Below are 19,463 nucleotides of genomic sequence, written 5' to 3'. Positions count from 1 at the left end.
CTAGTACTTTTTGAGGTTAGGGTCCCATCCGGGAGTCGAACCCACACCCTAGCAGCCAGTCACCAAATCGGTACCACTCAGAACTACCTCATCTACTCCGCCATTGCGGCTTCCAAAAAATGTGGAAGTCTGCCAACAGGTAGTCTGAACCACATACTTTATGTACATCCCCGTACAAGTGCGAAAAGGCACGGCTCCCTAAAATGTACTCGAATCAGTACTTTACTGAGAAAGCATAATCCCAAATATAGCATATGTTACATAAGAGCACTTTTTAAATGGCATTGTGAATGCATTCAGTATTACAGGACATGGAATGAGTTAGAAGCGTCTCAGCGATAACAGGATTAGATTTATTTGTTCGATCCCTTATTAATCTTGCCAAATATCTCAGATGTAAACATGTTAAAATGCTGAGGAATTGTAAACTATAGGTAACTATCTCTGGAGTACCGCGTCTAAATATATTTGTATTGTCTTCAGCCCTATGTTCTAGTACATTTGATCTATCTTTCTAACAATAATCTTAAGATGGTAAGGATTAAACAGGATTTTCCGGTCTCTCTTTTTTGTAAAATGATATAAAATTTCATTATAATGATTCCAGGACTGTGACTCTTTTTACCATTTGCATAAATACGTACAACGCTTAAAGGAGGACGACATCATGAAAGTAATACGTATCTACATTACGGGAAGCAAAAGAAACTATATGAAAATAAGACCTGTCCTTACTTGAATTGAACATTATGTAAAAGATAAAACGTCCGCATAAAACACAGCTGCTGCTTGGTTTACCGGATTGTCATCGTTAAAATAATAAATTTGCTTTATTTCGAGAGAAAGCAAAAGTATTCCTATTATTGTGCATTGAAGCCACGGTTGATTACTGGAATTTTAAAGAACATTTAGAATAAGCCGAGAAACAAATAAAAAACACGCCAAAAATTATTAATAAATCCAACTCATTCGGGGATCTGAACGATGTATGTTTGTAATTCTACTAATTGGCATGGTCCTGGCTTTTCGTGATTATTCAATGATCCTGATGATATGGCATGATGTAAGAGTCAGGCTGACTGAACAGAATACTGAATGTGGTTATAACGTGCAAGTTCCTGAGCGTGTTTCCCTGACCACTCTCTATCATCTGATTCGCAGGTAGCCAGTAATATTTAAGTACCACTGTACTCTTGACCCCAGTGGAATCCTTTTTCGTACTCAATCTTGACTCGGATGCTGATTAATATTTTTCCTAATGGTAAACAGCGGAAATTAAAATGATAAGGATTTCATAAATGAAAACTCAGAGAAATACCGCAAACAATGACCAAAATGTAATGCCAGCGGACATGTTTCAGTGAAAGAACAAAATATAGCCTCTTCCGTTCCACTATTTTACCATCCTGACCTAGAAAAATAGGAGACCAGTGAGATCACCTTGGTGGTTTCATATTTTGATGTTTGCAAAAAGATTCAGATTCACACAAAACCCTCCCCGAGACTGGCTTCAACTTTCAGTCAGATTTCCCTCTGTGTCGAGCAGCATTTCACCAGTTCCTGCCTTTCTTGTGTTGATTTCACAACCTTGGAGTTTCAATCAACATTTCAAAAAGCATCACAAGAGGTTTTCTTGTGAATTGTTTGTTCAGTGTTACGGCACTCAAGTCCTCAGAAAACGTTCCAAGCATTTCCAAATTTGAGGTATCAGTGAGTGTCCAAAATGATGTCTGATGCAATTCCCTGTTTTGACTTGTACCATATGGTACCGCCTTTTCCAGGTGAACGCTTCACAAGCCTTTGCATGTGTTTGTGACGGGTTCTACGATGGAACAGGTTACGTTCACCTTTTGGCGAACATCACTGTTTCATAGGGATTCTTGAGTGCATGCTAGGACCATGGACATGAATAAACATTGTCCTTGGGCCTCAATGTATTAGCTGCTGTGAATGTTAATCACATCAAGAATATTTACCATTATTATCGTAATTGTCTATTTTGTTATTCATTTTGATTTAAAAATCAATGTTGTCATACATATATATTTATGCATTACACATTTGCAATGCATTAAACGTGGCAAATGTGGCTCCAAAAGGGTGACCAGTTCTTAGATCCCATTTGATTTCGAAACAGGAGATATTTATCTTCAAACCACATCGCAACCGATGGCATATTCATCACATGTATTCCCATACATTCTACACTGTAGCATATACCACGCACTCTGCTCAATACGAAGTGCGATCGTTTCGTACTTTCCTCATCAGAGTCTAAAATAGACTCTCTGTAGAAAAGGAATCAATTGCCTTTGACAGATGTGTAATTAAAAGTACTAATATTGCATGCTAAGCCACAGAATACGTGCTCTTGAACGAATGAATGTCATGATCAATAGGCTCTAAAAACAGCTGAGCTAGCATCTTTGAACTTGTAGCTTCAGAGGGTTTTTATTGCGAAATGAAGGCATGTCCAGTTATCCATGCTGTGTAGGGGGCGTTTGAAGCGGGGCATACTTGACATATTACTTGACAGTTGCACTAAAAAATATGAATTGATGAATATGTCTTGTTTGATATTAGAGCGAAGAAAAAGGATGTTCTTGAAGTTTCGGAATCTTTACAAAAGGCACACAGTGCCTCTGAAAGTGACATTTTGAATTTGGAGAGAACAGTTGACAGAACCCCTTGAACGTTTTCACTGGACAGTTTAAAAATGTATATCAACAGAAAAAGCTATATATTTTTGTACGACCCACTCATGCCCTTTCTGTGACATTTTCCAATATAAGAGTACAAGATGTGAGAGAGAGCGAGGGGGTAGTAAGCGAGGTTGAGAGAGAGTGAATGAGAGAGTGAGAGTTAGGGAGTAAGAGAGAGGGAGAAAGAGAGAGAGAGGCCAAGCGCGTTACCAAAATTAATTATGTTGGTTAACCACAGGGCGAATTATTGCGATACCGTAATGGAGTGAGTGAGTATGGTTTTCAGCCGCTTTTAGCAATATTCCAGCAATATCACGGCGGGGGAAACCAGAAACGGGCTTCACACAGTGTACCCATGTGGGTGATAATGATCACCATTGTGTCAGAATTAGAACCTTTTCATTTCATCAAATCAGTCAAATTATTTGGTAAAATACTGCATAATGGTAATGGATAAGTGACCGATGGCTAAACTATGAACAGTGGCTTGCATACTTTGCAACAAGAGGTAGGAACTTATATGGGCATGGAATGCTGAATATAATGCCATTTACTGAGATGGTCAAACACCGTTTTGAACAACATTTAATGTTAAAGTTACATAATGACATGTTAGCCTGATGTTTGTAGAAAGCCCAATGTTACTGCTTTGTTGAAACCTACATACCGGAGTCTGGTGCTGACAGACAAAAGAGCATAATCAAGGCGAACTGGGATTCAATCGTATGATCACTGGTGTCTGATATAACCTAGGTGATATAGATTAGGTGATCCAAAGTCGGATCACCGGCGTGATGAGCGAACGCTCCAGCAGCCGATTTTATCTCAAGAAAAACATACTTTCATTCTTTTTATCAATGATAACTTCACATACTGCTTATGTAATCATTCACACACAAACTATGCAGTTAACCATATGTATGAAATCACTGACATGCTCAACGCAAGCACACCCATTCTATTCTCAACCAGCCAAGAAACAGTAGTCAGTTAGAGGGTTTGGCCTTAATGTATTTGCAGTTAATGGAAACGTAAACAAAAATATTGCTCGATTAGCCAAGCAGATCTCAAGGAATTACTCGTAGGCACCTTATTCATAAATACACTTGACAAGAACACGAAATTGGGAGATTTTAGAATATTCTTTTAAGAAGCTCTTGAAACAGATGCGTACTGTAATCTTATCTTGGGTTAGAATGATTTAATCAATCAAATCTTGGTATATATTTAACGCTTTTATCAACAAAGCCTTTATTGTTTAAGAATAGTGTTTCATACTCAAATTAGCTTTATCAAAGCTTTTAATAAATATTGTAGCGTGTATTGTCAAAACAGGTGGAAGTCCCAATAACCTTGGCTTACATGATAACCCTTAGAAGGTTACTCTGTAAAGGAGCTAAAATAAACCAGTTATCTCTAACGGGGTCGATTATATTTGGAACCGGTCGTCTAGAAATATTTTCCTCTCTAGGTCAAATGATGAGAAGGTCTCGTAAATGTTTAAAGCTTTTAACAGTACTTTAACTATTAAGAGCGCGCATTTATCCTTCATGCTGTGAGAAGAGTCTATCTATAATCACAGAAATAGAAGGCAGCAGGCCAATGCTCCATATACACAGTTTGGAAAACGTATACAGTTCGGAACGCTTTCGCTTCTTACTGAACAGGGTTCAGCCAAGCAACTTCACAATCACTAAATTTACAATGCGTGTTTTGAAAACATCAAGAAATATCAATTTAAAGCAGAGTTCCTCGCACGATTCGGACCCCGACTATCTCATAATCAAATAGTGGTGATACCTGATGATACCAAGGTGAGACTTCATACGGTAAACCCCAGTTTCCCGTTTCCAAGTCCAACCACCCCCATCACCCAACCTCGTTAGCATGCCATACCAAGGCCCTACCAGTCACCAGATCAGCTGACTGCTCACCAAAACAGCCAACCTAGAAGTGACTTTCACTTCCGTTAAAACACTGAAAACATCATAAAGTAACACGGTAGAGTTCCCGCCTTGTCCACCCCAACCCCCCGGGTGGATGGGTGGATGGGTGTATCGTGTCATGTGGAGAGAAATACATTGGAGAGACATCACGACCTATAGGCACCAGAATTAAAGAACACAAAACATCTGTTGAAAACTCTGACATGAAATCTGTCCTTTCGTTTGATCTCATCAAAATCCTGATCACCATATTTCCCCGCCACAAATCAAGATTCTCATTACCAACATCGTTATATTGGAAAAAGATGAAAGTTCAAGAAAGCATCGAAATTCAAAGAAGCCCATCATCCACAGAGGCCAAGGCATTTCCCTCTTCCTAATAGTGTTAGTAAAAATGATCGATAATCGGAAATATCGTCGATATAAAAAATCATTCATGAGTATCGATATGACAATTGTGTTATCGATAATTTCGTAAAATTCACTTTTGTGATAGAAATAAGTTTTAATGTAATCACACAAATTAGGTATTTATTCTTGGGCGCTTCTGAATCATGTTCAGAAATCTGTTTTGTTAGTAATCCATACAAAAACATGTCACTAGCCATCAGTGATGTGAAATATTTTAATTTCTTTCAAACTTTTTTTTCATTTTTGCTCAAAGTTATATCTCCGATATTTATCGATGATTGATCGATATTTAGTGAACGATTATCGATCTCTATCTATAGCCAGGCCTACTTCTTAATGCGTACTCATCTGTGCTATATATAATCACACCATCTAGCACTATACACTTGTTGATTGCCTGATAAATAATGTGCCACTGAAGCCAGCTCTTTATATACCTTCAGTATACTAGTACTCACCTAACCCCCTCCTGTTAAGCTTTTTCCCTTTGCCATTACATCAATACTATGTCACTGACGTTGTCATTATATTGATACATTTGTACATCAATCCGATGTCACTGACTTTGCCATTACATTGTTACCTTTGTACATCAATCCTATGTCATTGTCTTTGTCATTGCACTATTACCTTTGTACACCAATCCTGTGTCATTGTCTTTCTCATTACACTATTACCTTTGTACATCAATCCTTTGTCATTGTCTTTCTCATTACACTATTACCTTTGTACATCAATCCTATGTCATTGTCTTTGTCATTACACTATTACCTTTGTACATCAATCCTGTGTCATTGTCTTTGTCATTACACTATTACCTTTGTACATCAATCCTATGTCATTGTCTTTGTCATTACACTATTACCTTTGTACACCAATCCTTTGTCATTGTCTTTGTCATTACACTATTACCTTTGTACACCAATCCTTTGTCATTGTCTTTGTCATTACACTATTACCTTTGTACATCAATCCTATGTCATTGTCTTTGTCATTACACTATTACCTTTGTACATCAATCCTGTGTCATTGTCTTTGTCATTACACTATTACCTTTGTACATCAATCCCATGTCACTGTCTTTGTCATTACACTATTACCTTTGTACATCAATCCTGTGTCATTGTCTTTGTCATTACACTATTACCTTTGTACACCAATCCTGTGTCATTGTCTTTGTCATTACACTATTACCTTTGTACATCAATCCTGTGTCATTGTCTTTGTCATTACACTATTACCTTTGTACATCAATCCTTTGTCATTGTCTTTGTCATTACACTATTACCTTTGTACACCAATCCTTTTGTCATTGTCTTTGTCATTACACTATTACCTTTGTACATACAATCCTTTGTACACCAATTTGTCATTGTCTTTGTCATTACACTTTTACATTACACAATCCTTTGTTGTCTCATTTACCTTTGTACACCAATCCTTTGTCATTGTCTTTGTCATTACACTATTACCTTTGTACATCAATCCTTTGTCATTGTCTTTGTCATTACACTATTACCTTTGTACACCAATCCTTTTGTCATTGTCTTTGTCATTACACTATTACCTTTGTACATCAATCCTTTGTCATTGTCTTTGTCATTACACTATTACCTTTGTACATCAATCCTTTGTCATTGTCTTTGTCATTACACTATTACCTTTGTACATCAATCCTTTGTCATTGTCTTTGTCATTACACTATTACCTTTGTACATCAATCCTGTGTCATTGTCTTTGTCATTACACTATTACCTTTGTACACCAATCCTTTTGTCATTGTCTTTGTCATTACACTATTACCTTTGTACATCAATCCTTTTGTCATTGTCTTTGTCATTACACTATTACCTTTGTACACCAATCCTTTTGTCATTGTCTTTGTCATTACACTATTACCTTTGTACACCAATCCTTTTGTCATTGTCTTTGTCATTACACTATTACCTTTGTACATCAATCCTTTGTCATTGTCTTTGTCATTACACTATTACCTTTGTACACCAATCCTTTTGTCATTGTCTTTGTCATTACACTATTACCTTTGTACATCAATCCTTTGTCATTGTCTTTGTCATTACACTATTACCTTTGTACACCAATCCTTTGTCATTGTCTTTGTCATTACACTATTACCTTTGTACACCAATCCTTTGTCATTGTCTTTGTCATTACACTATTACCTTTGTACATCAATCCTGTGTCATTGTCTTTGTCATTACACTATTACCTTTGTACATCAATCCTGTGTCATTGTCTTTGTCATTACACTATTACCTTTGTACATCAATCCTTTTGTCATTGTCTTTGTCATTACACTATTACCTTTGTACACCAATCCTTTTGTCATTGTCTTTGTCATTACACTATTACCTTTGTACATCAATCCTTTGTCATTGTCTTTGTCATTACACTATTACCTTTGTACATCAATCCTTTTTTGTCTTTTGTGTCTTTGTCATTACACTATTACCTTTGTACATCAATCCTTTCATTCATTGTCTCCTTGTAATTACACTATTACCTTTGTACATCAATCCTTTTGTCATTGTCTTTGTCATTACACTATTACCTTTGTACATCAATCCTTTTGTCATTGTCTTTGTCATTACACTATTACTTTTGTGCATCAATCCTGTGGCATTGTCTTTGTCATTACACTATTACCTTTGTACATCAATCCTTTTGTCATTGTCTTTGTCATTACACTATTACCTTTGTACATCAATCCTTTTGTCATTGTCTTTGTCATTACACTATTACCTTTGTACATCAATCCTTTTGTCATTGTCTTTGTCATTACACTATTACCTTTGTACATCAATCCTTTGTCATTGTCTTTGTCATTACACTATTACCTTTGTACACCAATCCTTTTGTCATTGTCTTTTGTCTTTGTCTGTACATCAATCCTTGTACACTATTACCTTTGTACATCAATCCTTTTGTCATTGTCTTTGTCATTACACTATTACCTTTGTACATCAATCCTTTGTCATTGTCTTTGTCATTACACTATTACCTTTGTACATCAATCCTTTGTCATTGTCTTTGTCATTACACTATTACCTTTGTACATCAATCCTGTGACATTGTCTTTGTCATTACACTATTACCTTTGTACATCAATCCTTTTGTCATTGTCTTTGTCATTACACTATTACCTTTGTACATCAATCCTTTGTCATTGTCTTTGTCATTACACTATTACCTTTTGTACACCAATCCTTTTGTCATTGTCTTTGTCATTACTTTTATTACCTTTGTGTACACCAATCCTTTGTCATTGTCTTTGTCATTACACTATTACCTTTGTACATCAATCCTTTGTCACTGACTTTGTCTATTACCTTTGTACATCCATCCTTTGTCATTGTCTTTGTCTTTTGTACACCAATCCTTTGTCATTGTCTTTGTCATTACACTATTACCTTTGTACATCAATCCTGTGTCATTGTCTTTGTCATTACACTATTACCTTTGTACATCAATCCTTTGTCATTGTCTTTGTCATTACACTATTACCTTTGTACATCAATCCTGTGTCATTGTCTTTGTCATTACACTATTACCTTTTGTTGTCAATCCTTTGTCATTGTCTTTGTCATTACACTATTACCTTTGTACATCAATCCTTTGTCATTGTCTTTGTCATTACACTATTACCTTTGTACATCAATCCTGTGTCATTGTCTTTGTCATTACACTATTACCTTTGTACATCAATCCTTTGTCATTGTCTTTGTCATTACACTATTACCTTTGTACATCAATCCTTTTGTCATTGTCTTTGTCATTACACTATTACCTTTGTACATCAATCCTTTGTCATTGTCTTTGTCATTACACTATTACCTTTGTACATCAATCCTGTGTCATTGTCTTTGTCTTATTACCTTTGTACATCAATCCTTTTGTCATTGTCTTTTCATTACACTATTACCTTTGTACATCAATCCTTTGTCATTGTCTTTGTCATTACACTATTACCTTTGTACATCAATCCTTTGTCATTGTCTTTGTCATTACACTATTACCTTTGTACACCAATCCTTTGTCATTGTCTTTGTCATTACACTATTACTTTGTACATCAATCCTTTGTCATTGTCTTTGTCATTACACTATTACCTTTGTACATCAATCCTATTGTCATTGTCTTTGTCATTACACTATTACCTTTGTACACCAATCCTTTGTCATTGTCCTTTGTCATTACACTATTACCTTTGTACATACAATCCTTTGTCATTGTCTTTGTCATTACACTATTACCTTTGTACATCAATCCTTTGTCATTGTCTTTGTCATTACACTATTACCTTTGTACACCAATCCTTTGTCATTGTCTTTGTCATTACACTATTACCTTTGTACATCAATCCTTTGTCATTGTCTTTGTCATTACACTATTACCTTTGTACATCAATCCTTTGTCATTGTCTTTGTCATTTTCATTACACTATTCACCTATTTTGTACAGTCTGTTGTCAATCCTTTTTTTGTCATTGTCTTTGTCATTACACTATTATCCTTTGTACATCAATCCTTTGTCATTGTCTTTGTCATTACACTATTACCTTTGTACATCAATCCTGTGTCATTGTCTTTGTCATTACACTATTACCTTTGTACACTGTCATTACCTTTGTCATTACATCATTCCTTTGTACATCAATCCTTGTCATTGTCTTTGTCATTACATTATTACCTTTGTACATCAATCCTTTGTCATTGTCTTTGTCATTACACTTTGTACACCAATCCTTTCATTGTCATTGTCTTTGTCATTACACCACCTTTGTACATCAATCCTTTGTCATTGTCTTTGTCATTACACTATTACCTTTGTACATCAATCCTTTTGTCATTGTCTTTGTCATTACACTATTACCTTTGTACATCAATCCTTTTGTCTGTTGTCTTTGTCATTACACTATTACCTTTGTACACCAATCCTTTTGTCATTGTCTTTGTCATTACACTATTACCTTTGTACATCAATCCTTTGTCATTGTCTTTGTCATTACACTATTACCTTTGTACATCAATCCTTTGTCATTGTCTCTTTGTCATTACACTATTACCTTTGTACATCAATCCTTTGTCATTGTCTTTGTCATTACACTATTACCTTTGTACATCAATCCTGTGTCATTGTCTTTGTCATTACACTATTACCTTTTGTCAATCCTTTTGTCATTGTCTTTGTCATTACACTATTACCTTTGTACACCAATCCTTTTGTCATTGTCTTTGTCATTACACTATTACCTTTGTACATCAATCCTTTGTCACTGACTTTTTGTCATTACACTATTGACTTTGTACACCAATCCTTTGTCATTGTCTTTGTCATTACACTAGTACCTTTGTACATCAATCCTGTGTTATTGTCTTTGTCGTTACACTATTACCTTTGTACATCAATCCTGTGTCATTGTCTTTGTCATTACACTATTACCTTTGTACATCAATCCTTTGTCATTGTCTTTGTCATTACACTATTACCTTTGTACATCAATCCTTTTGTCATTGTCTTTGTCATTACACTATTACCTTTGTACATCAATCCTGTCATTGTCTCTTTGTCATTGTCTTTGTCATTACACTATTTGTCTTTGTACATCAATCCTGTGTGTCATTGTCTTTGTCATTACACTATTACCTTTGTACATCAATCCTGTGTCATTGTCTTTGTCATTACACTATTACCTTTGTACATCAATCCTGTGTCATTGTCTTTGTCATTACACTATTACCTTTGTACATCAATCCTGTGTCATTGTCTTTGTCATTACACTATTACCTTTGTACATCAATCCTTTGTCATTGTCTTTGTCATTACACTATTACCTTTGTACATCAATCCTGTGTCATTGTCTTTGTCATTACACTATTACCTTTGTACATCAATCCTTGTGTCATTGTCTTTGTCATTACACTATTACCTTTGTACATCAATCCTGTGTCATTGTCTTTGTCATTACACTATTACCTTTGTACATCAATCCTTTTGTCATTGTCTTTGTCATTACACTATTACCTTTGTACACCAATCCTTTTGTCATTGTCTTTGTCATTACACTATTACCTTTGTACACCAATCCTTTTGTCATTGTCTTTGTCATTACACTATTACCTTTGTACATCAATCCTATGCTACTGACTTTGTCATTACACTATTACCTTTGTACACCAATCCTTTTGTCATTGTCTTTGTCATTACACTATTACCTTTGTACACCAATCCTTTTGTCATTGTCTTTGTCATTACACTATTACCTTTGTACATCAATCCTGTCACTGACTTTGTCATTACACTATTGACTTTGTACACCAATCCTTTGTCATTGTCTTTGTCATTACACTAGTACCTTTGTACATCAATCCTGTGTTATTGTCTTTGTCGTTACACTATTACCTTTGTACATCAATCCTGTGTCATTGTCTTTGGCATTACACTATTACCTTTGTACATCAATCCTTTTGTCATTGTCTTTGTCATTACACTATTACCTTTGTACATCAATCCTATGTCATTGTCTTTGTCATTACACTATTACCTTTGTACACCAATCCTTTTGTCATTGTCTTTGTCATTACACTATTACCTTTGTACATCAATCCTATGCTACTGACTTTGTCATTACACTATTACCTTTGTACATCAATCCTGTGTTATTGTCTTTGTCATTACACTATTACCTTTGTACATCAATCCTGTGTCATTGTCTTTGTCATTACACTATTACCTTTGTACATCAATCCTTTGTCATTGTCTTTGTCATTACACTATTACCTTTGTACATCAATCCTATGTCATTGTCTTTGTCATTACACTATTACCTTTGTACACCAATCCTGTGTCATTGTCTTTGTCATTACACTATTACCTTTGGTCATCAATCCTATGTCACTGATTTTGCCATTACACTATTACCTGTGTCATTGTCTTTGTCATTACACTATTACCTTTGTACATCAATCCTTTGTCATTGTCTTTGTCATTACACTATTACCTTTGTACATCAATCCTTTTGTCATTGTCTTTGTCATTACACTATTACCTTTGTACATAAATCGTATGTCATTGTCTTTGTCATTTCACTATTACCTTTGTACACCAATCCTTTTGTCATTGTGAGGTGAGGTGAAATTGGGTTTAACGTCGTGCTTGAGAATATTTCGCTCATATGACGACGTGCATGCGTGTGTATGTGTATGTGCGGCTGCTTGTACTAGCCCAGACTTAAGCTGGTTTTATAGTGCTAGCCCACTGAAATACCATGCCGCAGTGAAGCATGAATACCCCACTCAGACACATTATACTGACTCCGAGCCGACCAGTCCTTGTTGTACCCATTAGTGCGGAGCGCCAGGCAGGGACCAACAAGTACCATATTTTAACGTCTTTTGGTATGACGCGGTCGGGGATCTACCCGCGACCTTCCGCTCTCCGGGCGGACGCTCTTACCACTACACCACGGAGGCGTTCTTTTGTCATTGTCTTTGTCATTACACTATTACCTTTGTACACCAATCCTTTTGTCATTGTCTTTGTCATTACACTATTACCTTTGTACATAAATCCTATGTCATTGTCTTTGTCATTACACAATTACCTTTGTACACCAATCCTTTTGTCATTGTCTTTGTCATTACACTATTACGTTTGTAAATAAATCCTTTTGTCATTGTCTTTGTCATTACACTATTGACTCTGTACATCAATCCTATGTCACTGGCTTTGTCATTACACTATTACCTTTTGTTCATCAATCCTATGTCACTGGCTTTGTTATTATACTGTTATCTGTGTACATAAATCCCACTTTGTGTTGGGTAAACATAAATACAAACTCTAGGCACTGACTTATCCATCTGATGAAGGAGTAAGAAGTAGCTCTGAAACGTCGTGATCAAATATAAAGAAGTTGCTTTCCATAGAAGTGTCATGTATTCGTGTGACATTCCTGTTCCACTGATGCCAACCATCCCAAATACTTACAGAAAAGTCATTTGTTCACGTGATATGACACAGTTTAAGATTCTATGAAAACTGTTAACACTCTATAAATGGAAAGCGTTGGTGATATATAATTTACTTATCGGTTACTATTCATCAAGTATAAGATATTAATGAAGTTACCACTGAGAATATCAAAACTAAGAACATAGAAACCAGGTCATATGGAAACTATAGAGCTACGTTATTTTACAATATATTTTGCAGAAATATGTTCAACTTTTCTTTGAACAAGATAATGACAGTGTGTAAGCTTATTGACAAAGGAGTATCTCTTTCGTGGGACACGGGTGCTGTCAGATTCAGTAAGATATCTGGTGTGAACCGGGGTTTGAACCAACGATAGTAGGTGGGTTGCTTGCTACAAAAGGAATGTCAAAATCAAGAGTTGCTGTGTCACATCCAACAAAAGCAATAAAATAGCACTTGTAATTAGACACTCCGTTGTTGTACTCTATCTGTTTTACAATATGGTACCAGTAGCACCATGATCGGGGAGAAGCTGGGATTCGAACACAAGACAAAAACCCACAATGGCCCCTACGAACCCACATGGATACGTTTACTGGATACACACACTGGTTGGAGCGGAGACACTCATGTGCATAGGGTTATTGTGACCATGTGGTTGGGGTTATTGTGACCATGTGGATTGGGGTTATTGTGACCATGTGGTTAGGGTTATTGTGACCATGTGGTTGGGGTTATTGTGACCATTTGGATTGGGTTATTATGACCATGTGGATTGGGTTATTGTTTCCACGTGGGCAAGGGTCATTGTGGCCAAGTGGTTAAGGCTATTGCTTCCACGTAACCTTGGGCCATTGTGACCATGTGGTTAAGGCTATTGCTTCCACGTGACCTTCGGCCATTGTGACCATGTGGTTAGGGTTATTGTGACCATATGGTTGGGGTTATTGTTTACACGTGGCCAAGGGTCATTGTGGCCAAGTGGTTAAGGCTATTGCTTCCACGTGGCCTAGGGTTATTGTGACCATATGGTTGGGGTTATTGTTTACACGTGGCCAAGGGTCATTGGGCCATGTGGTGAAGACTATTGCTTCCACGTGACCTAGGGTTATTGTGTCCATATGATTGGGCTTATTGTTTCCACGTGGCCAAGGGTTATTGTGACTTGGTGGTTAAGGATACTGTGACCATGTGGTTAGGGTTACTGTGGCCACGTTGCTTACAGTTATTGTGTTTGGGTGACGTAGACATACGTGGATGGGGCTGGCCGAGACTCACCCAACTTGTGGGTAGATTCAGTTGGCAGAGTAGTGAGATACCGTGGTTACCTGGAGGTTAACGTGACTCACGCACCTGAGGGATATTGAGGCTATACGGATGGAGGTTAGGGAGACTCGCATATCTGGGGGTTATTGCGACAGTATGCCTGGAGGTTAAGGAGAATCACGAGGTTAGGGGTTATTGAGAGAGTGTAGCTAGGAGTGAATGAGACTCAAGTATTTCTTTGATTTAGACAGTGTGCCTGGAGGTTAAGGAGAATCATGTCGTTGGAGGTTATTGTGACTGGGGTTATTGGTAAGGAGTTTGGGTTATTCAGACCACAAGGCAAAGATTAATCTCAGTAACAGGAGAAAATGGGGTGAGTTGTATTATACAATCATTGACTTTACGTGAGTTTGTTCAATGATTTAACGCCTTGGACTAGTGATATTTGCCGAGGTGAATATCACTTGTACAAGGTCGATAAGCCATTGGATCAACCGAGATTGAAGTCAATTGTTCTATTAACCTCACTTGACGATAACTTATCTTTGTGTCAAGTCGTCGAGGTGTCAGTTCAACCACTCAGATGAAACTTTTGGTAACTATGTAATAAAAATGGTTGTTAACTCACATAGCCTGCATCATCCGAGGACGTTGGGGGTGTAACGATAAGATTCCTCATGGTATGGTCAAACGCTGTCATCTGTAATCCAAAGTTGAGTGAGGGTCTGTCGACCCAATCCTGCACAGTCTTCCTAATGTCCAACTGATGCCAGTTCCGAGACCTCTTAGGGAAAAGTTTTTTGTATCGTAGATATATTTTCCGGGGCGGACTGTACTCCTGGGGTTTAAATGTACGGATATGCAGCTCAACCGCCGTTTTCTGCTGCTTTGACGGTCTCACGTAGTACCACAGCACTGCCTTTTTGATATAGGAGTCTCTTGTCTCATCGGGAAGATTGAAGTATGCCACATAACTCTCGTTCAAATTACGATCCGGAGGAGCTGAAAGAATGCAAATACATGCTAAATGACACATAGAAGTTGATGGACAAGACATAACAATGGGTTAGGACCATATCCTTCCTACGCCGTTTTCAGGGAAACACTTGAGTTGGCTTCGCATGTGTTTGTGACGGGGGATAAGGATGAGTACGCTCATCCTTTAGTGAGTGAATGAGTGAGTATGGTTTTACGCCGCTTTTAGCAACATTCCAGCAATATCACGGCGGGGGACCAGAAATAGGCTTCTCTCATTGTATACATGTAGGGAATCGAACCAAGGTCTTCACCGTGACGAGCCGACACTTTAACCACTAGGCTACCCCACCGCCCCATCCTTTAGCGAACACCTTGAATGACATTTAATACTTATTTTATAAATCTATGAATTGTGTAAAACATATACACGTGTCTCATAAGCCATTTACTTTCTGGTTCTACACTCTTACTTTGTTTTAATATTGTATGTACTTGTAGAGTTGTTAGGTGTGACACAAAAATAAACATTTCTTCTTCTTCTTCTTCATAAATCCATGTGTAATTATTAAAAGGGATATTGCTTGCATTTAAGCATGAGTTACACGTGTGTTGTACATTTTACATGGTCTATACTTTATGGAAAGTGTCATACAGAATTATATTCTTCTCCAGAACAAATTTCACGATTGTACCGGTTCGCCCCAATTATCTTTCTAGATTTTACAGAATCATACCCGTGAGTTCCCCAAATCAGCCTCACCTTGGGCTCTTCACCACTAAGCTGAGTCTTAGCTGATACTCCTAACTATAACTAAAATACTCTTCAAAAGGGAGTTAATCCACACTCACTCATTCACGGATACAGCTGGGTAACCCATGTGCTCCTTGGCTTAAGGAGGGATTATACTTAACTGTCGAGGACCTTGTCGACATTTCTTTTTAGACTAAGACGTTGTTACAAGTGTACTGAGTGAATCGGACGCATTGTTTCTGTGTATGTAGGATAATCGTTAACGTTGCTGATCGATATGCGGTATTAGATTTGAGTCATCAAAGAGGACTTTGAAGAACATGAATGGCATTTGCTAAGCCACAATTTGATGACGATTAGTGCTCAGTAGTTGTTTACAAACCACACAAATTACATCCATTGTTCGCGACATTGTCAACACTCACGACATCGTGAACCGTCACAGATGATGCAGCTGTAGAGTATTGGACCTGGTTTCAACCTAATGCTACCGTTTTTTAAATGTCCATGCAATATAAATGAAGCAGAATGTCATAGGAAGACTGAAGCTAAAAACCTGACAAATTCCGACAATGGTCATGTTAGAAAAGCAGCAAGAGTCCGTTCTTTTTGTCTCAGTTTGTTCTCAGCAACATCTGATTACCAACATGTCCCGTTATTTTCCATACACCATCATAAAGTATTTTATCTCCTACTGAATCTTTACTATTTCTTTTAGTACTGATATCGTTTATCACCATATGCGTTTTTTTATATTACTTTTGACTATGCTCATGTTGTTGATCACTGGATTGTCTGGTCCAGGCTAGATTATTTACAGACCGCCGCCATATAGCTGGAATATTGCTGAGCGCGGCGTAAAACTAAACTCACTCACTCACTTTTGACTTTAGTATTTCATCACACGTCATTTTACTTATAATATTGCATTTAGCACCGTAACATTTCATCACAATATGTGTTATTAATATATTACTTTTCACTATTGTATTTCATCACAAGTTATTTTACTTCTTGGTTTATCACTGTAACATTTCATCACCATATGCGCTATTAATATATTACTTTTCACTATTGTATTTTCATCACAAGTTATTTTACTTATTGATTTATCACTGTAACATTGTATCACCATATGCGTTATTAATATATTACTTTTCACTATTGTATTTCATCACAAGTTATTTTACTATTGATTTATCACTGTAACATTTTATCACCATATGCGTTATTAATAAATTACTTTTCACTATTGCATTTCATCACAAGATATTTTACTATTGATTTATCACTGTAACATTTTATCACCATATGCGTTATTAATATATTACTTTTCACTATTGTATTTCATCACAAGTTATTTTACTATGGATTTATCACTGTAACATTTTATCACCATATGCGTTATTAATATATTACTTTTCACTATTGTATTTCATCACAAGGTGTTTTACTTATTGATTTATCACTGTAACATTTTATCACCAGAAAATCATCATCACAAATCATACAAACAACTAGTAGATCCATTGTATTTACTTGTAATGTAATGTAACGTAACGTAACGTAACGTAACGTAACGTAACGTAACGTAACGTAACGTAACGTAACGTAATGTAATATAATGTAATGTAATTTAATGTAATTCTATCTAGAACGTATATTCTAGAATCCTTTTACCATACTATCTGCCATCTGTACAACTAAGATTTGCTACTGGCTTTCTTTCATCAGCTGATATGAAAATTTGTTAGGAAACGCCTCAATAGATAATTCAAAAACACCGACCCCATGGCCCTAATTTAGGAGGGGTCAAAGTTGAAGCCTAAGACACCTTATCATGGCAAGATACCCCTTAAAGCTGTCGGTTGTCATCATATTTGGCGCGTGCTACCTTTGGACGTAACCCAGCTGGTCTGGTTCCAAATGATCGTCGTGTTGCCTGTTTCTTACATTGTGGTCATACTTGGGAGGGACAGGTGTTAATACTGGATATCTCATATAATTATGGTGTTTAACATTTGCAATTACCTCACTGACTGAGGTTGAGAAAGCGGTCGTATGGAATCTTGTAGATGGTTAATTAATTCCCAGGAGTAAGGCCGGTTGTCGGTTTCATACATGGGTTAATACATTACCTCTATGTTAGCATCGTATATAATATACCATTGTTTTGTAGCTCAATGCACGCCATTATTTTAAGAAATGAAAAAGGTAGTTTCAAATGATTGTGAAAATTATCGTATTTGTTAATATAAATTAGTATATAACATTTTGTCATTTCAAGAATGGGCATCTGACTTTTAGAAGTTTTTAAGGGAGTGTTTTTCTTACATTTGCACACAAGCAAGTCTTTGAATCAACGAATTATAAGTAAAGAAATATATTACAAAATTATCTAAATATGTTCATTTAGAAAAAAATGTCATCTAATGTTACAATTCCAAAACGTGCATGCATAAAGAAGGAAAATAGTAGCTGTGAGACATTTGAAACTTACAGTATTTCAATGTTTTCTTTATCTTTGTAATGGGTCCCGTCAGTTACAATTACAAATGTATTATCATGTGTGGTTTCTCGTGTGTGTTGTAGTGCTGTGTTTTGGCCGTGTTTTTAGAATGGCAACTTTGGACATCATGAGTGAAGTGAACAAGCTGTGTCAGTAGATCAGTAGATTAGTAGTAGTATATTAATAACGCATATGGTGATGAAATGTCACAGTGCTAAATACAATAAGTAAAATGACGTATGTTGAAATATTATAGTCAAAAGTGATTGAGTGAGTGAGTGAGTTTAGTTTTACGCCGCACTCAGCAATATTTCAGCTATATGGCGGCGGTCTGTAAATAACTAAGTCTGGACCAGACAATCCAGTGATCAACATCATGAGCATCGATCTACGCATTTGGGATTCAATGACTTGTCAACCAACTCAGCGAACCTGGCGAACCTTGGTCGCCTCTTACGACAAGCATGAGTTGCTGAAGACAAATTCTTACCCGGTGGATGGACCAGGGAGGCAAATACCGTTTATATGTCAAACTGAAAGGTCAAGAAGTTTCTTATGAACCGTATGTGTTTGCGATTATGTACATCGTAAACGGCGCATATTTGTGCACCACGTAGCGTCGGTAAGGAATAAATGTTATGGAATATGTATGACATGTATACTATAAGCAACTGAATTGTGACCGATGGCCTTCGTGTGCAATAGGATACATTTGCTAGTTTGTGGAAATAATACACCCAAGTTTTATGGTGGATACAACTGAAATAGACAAGAACAGGTTAGTAGCTGGTTATGTATTAGAAACGGATACATATTTATGCATTGGGGTTTACCTTTCAAGTATTATTTTCAACCAAAAATAATTTGATAAGGTTTTTAATGTTTTGGTGAAATATATACTT

General features: G+C 36.6%; 1 protein-coding gene across 1 annotated transcript in view; it reads right to left on the bottom strand.

Moving 5' to 3' along the window:
• Nucleotides 1-19,463, bottom strand: part of LOC124260622 (growth/differentiation factor 8-like) — a 30,404-nt gene that overhangs the window by 3,278 nt on the left and 7,663 nt on the right. The window contains exon 2 of the mRNA XM_046694943.1: nt 14,952-15,325. Coding sequence (XP_046550899.1) covers nt 14,952-15,325 — 374 coding nt within the window. The remainder of the gene's footprint in view (nt 1-14,951; nt 15,326-19,463) is intronic.

This window comes from Haliotis rubra, unplaced genomic scaffold (genome assembly GCF_003918875.1).
Source record: "Haliotis rubra isolate DU_JTF1 unplaced genomic scaffold, ASM391887v1 Scf77, whole genome shotgun sequence".
NCBI lineage: Eukaryota > Metazoa > Mollusca > Gastropoda > Lepetellida > Haliotidae > Haliotis > Haliotis rubra.
This window is presented reverse-complemented; position numbering and strand designations above follow the sequence as displayed.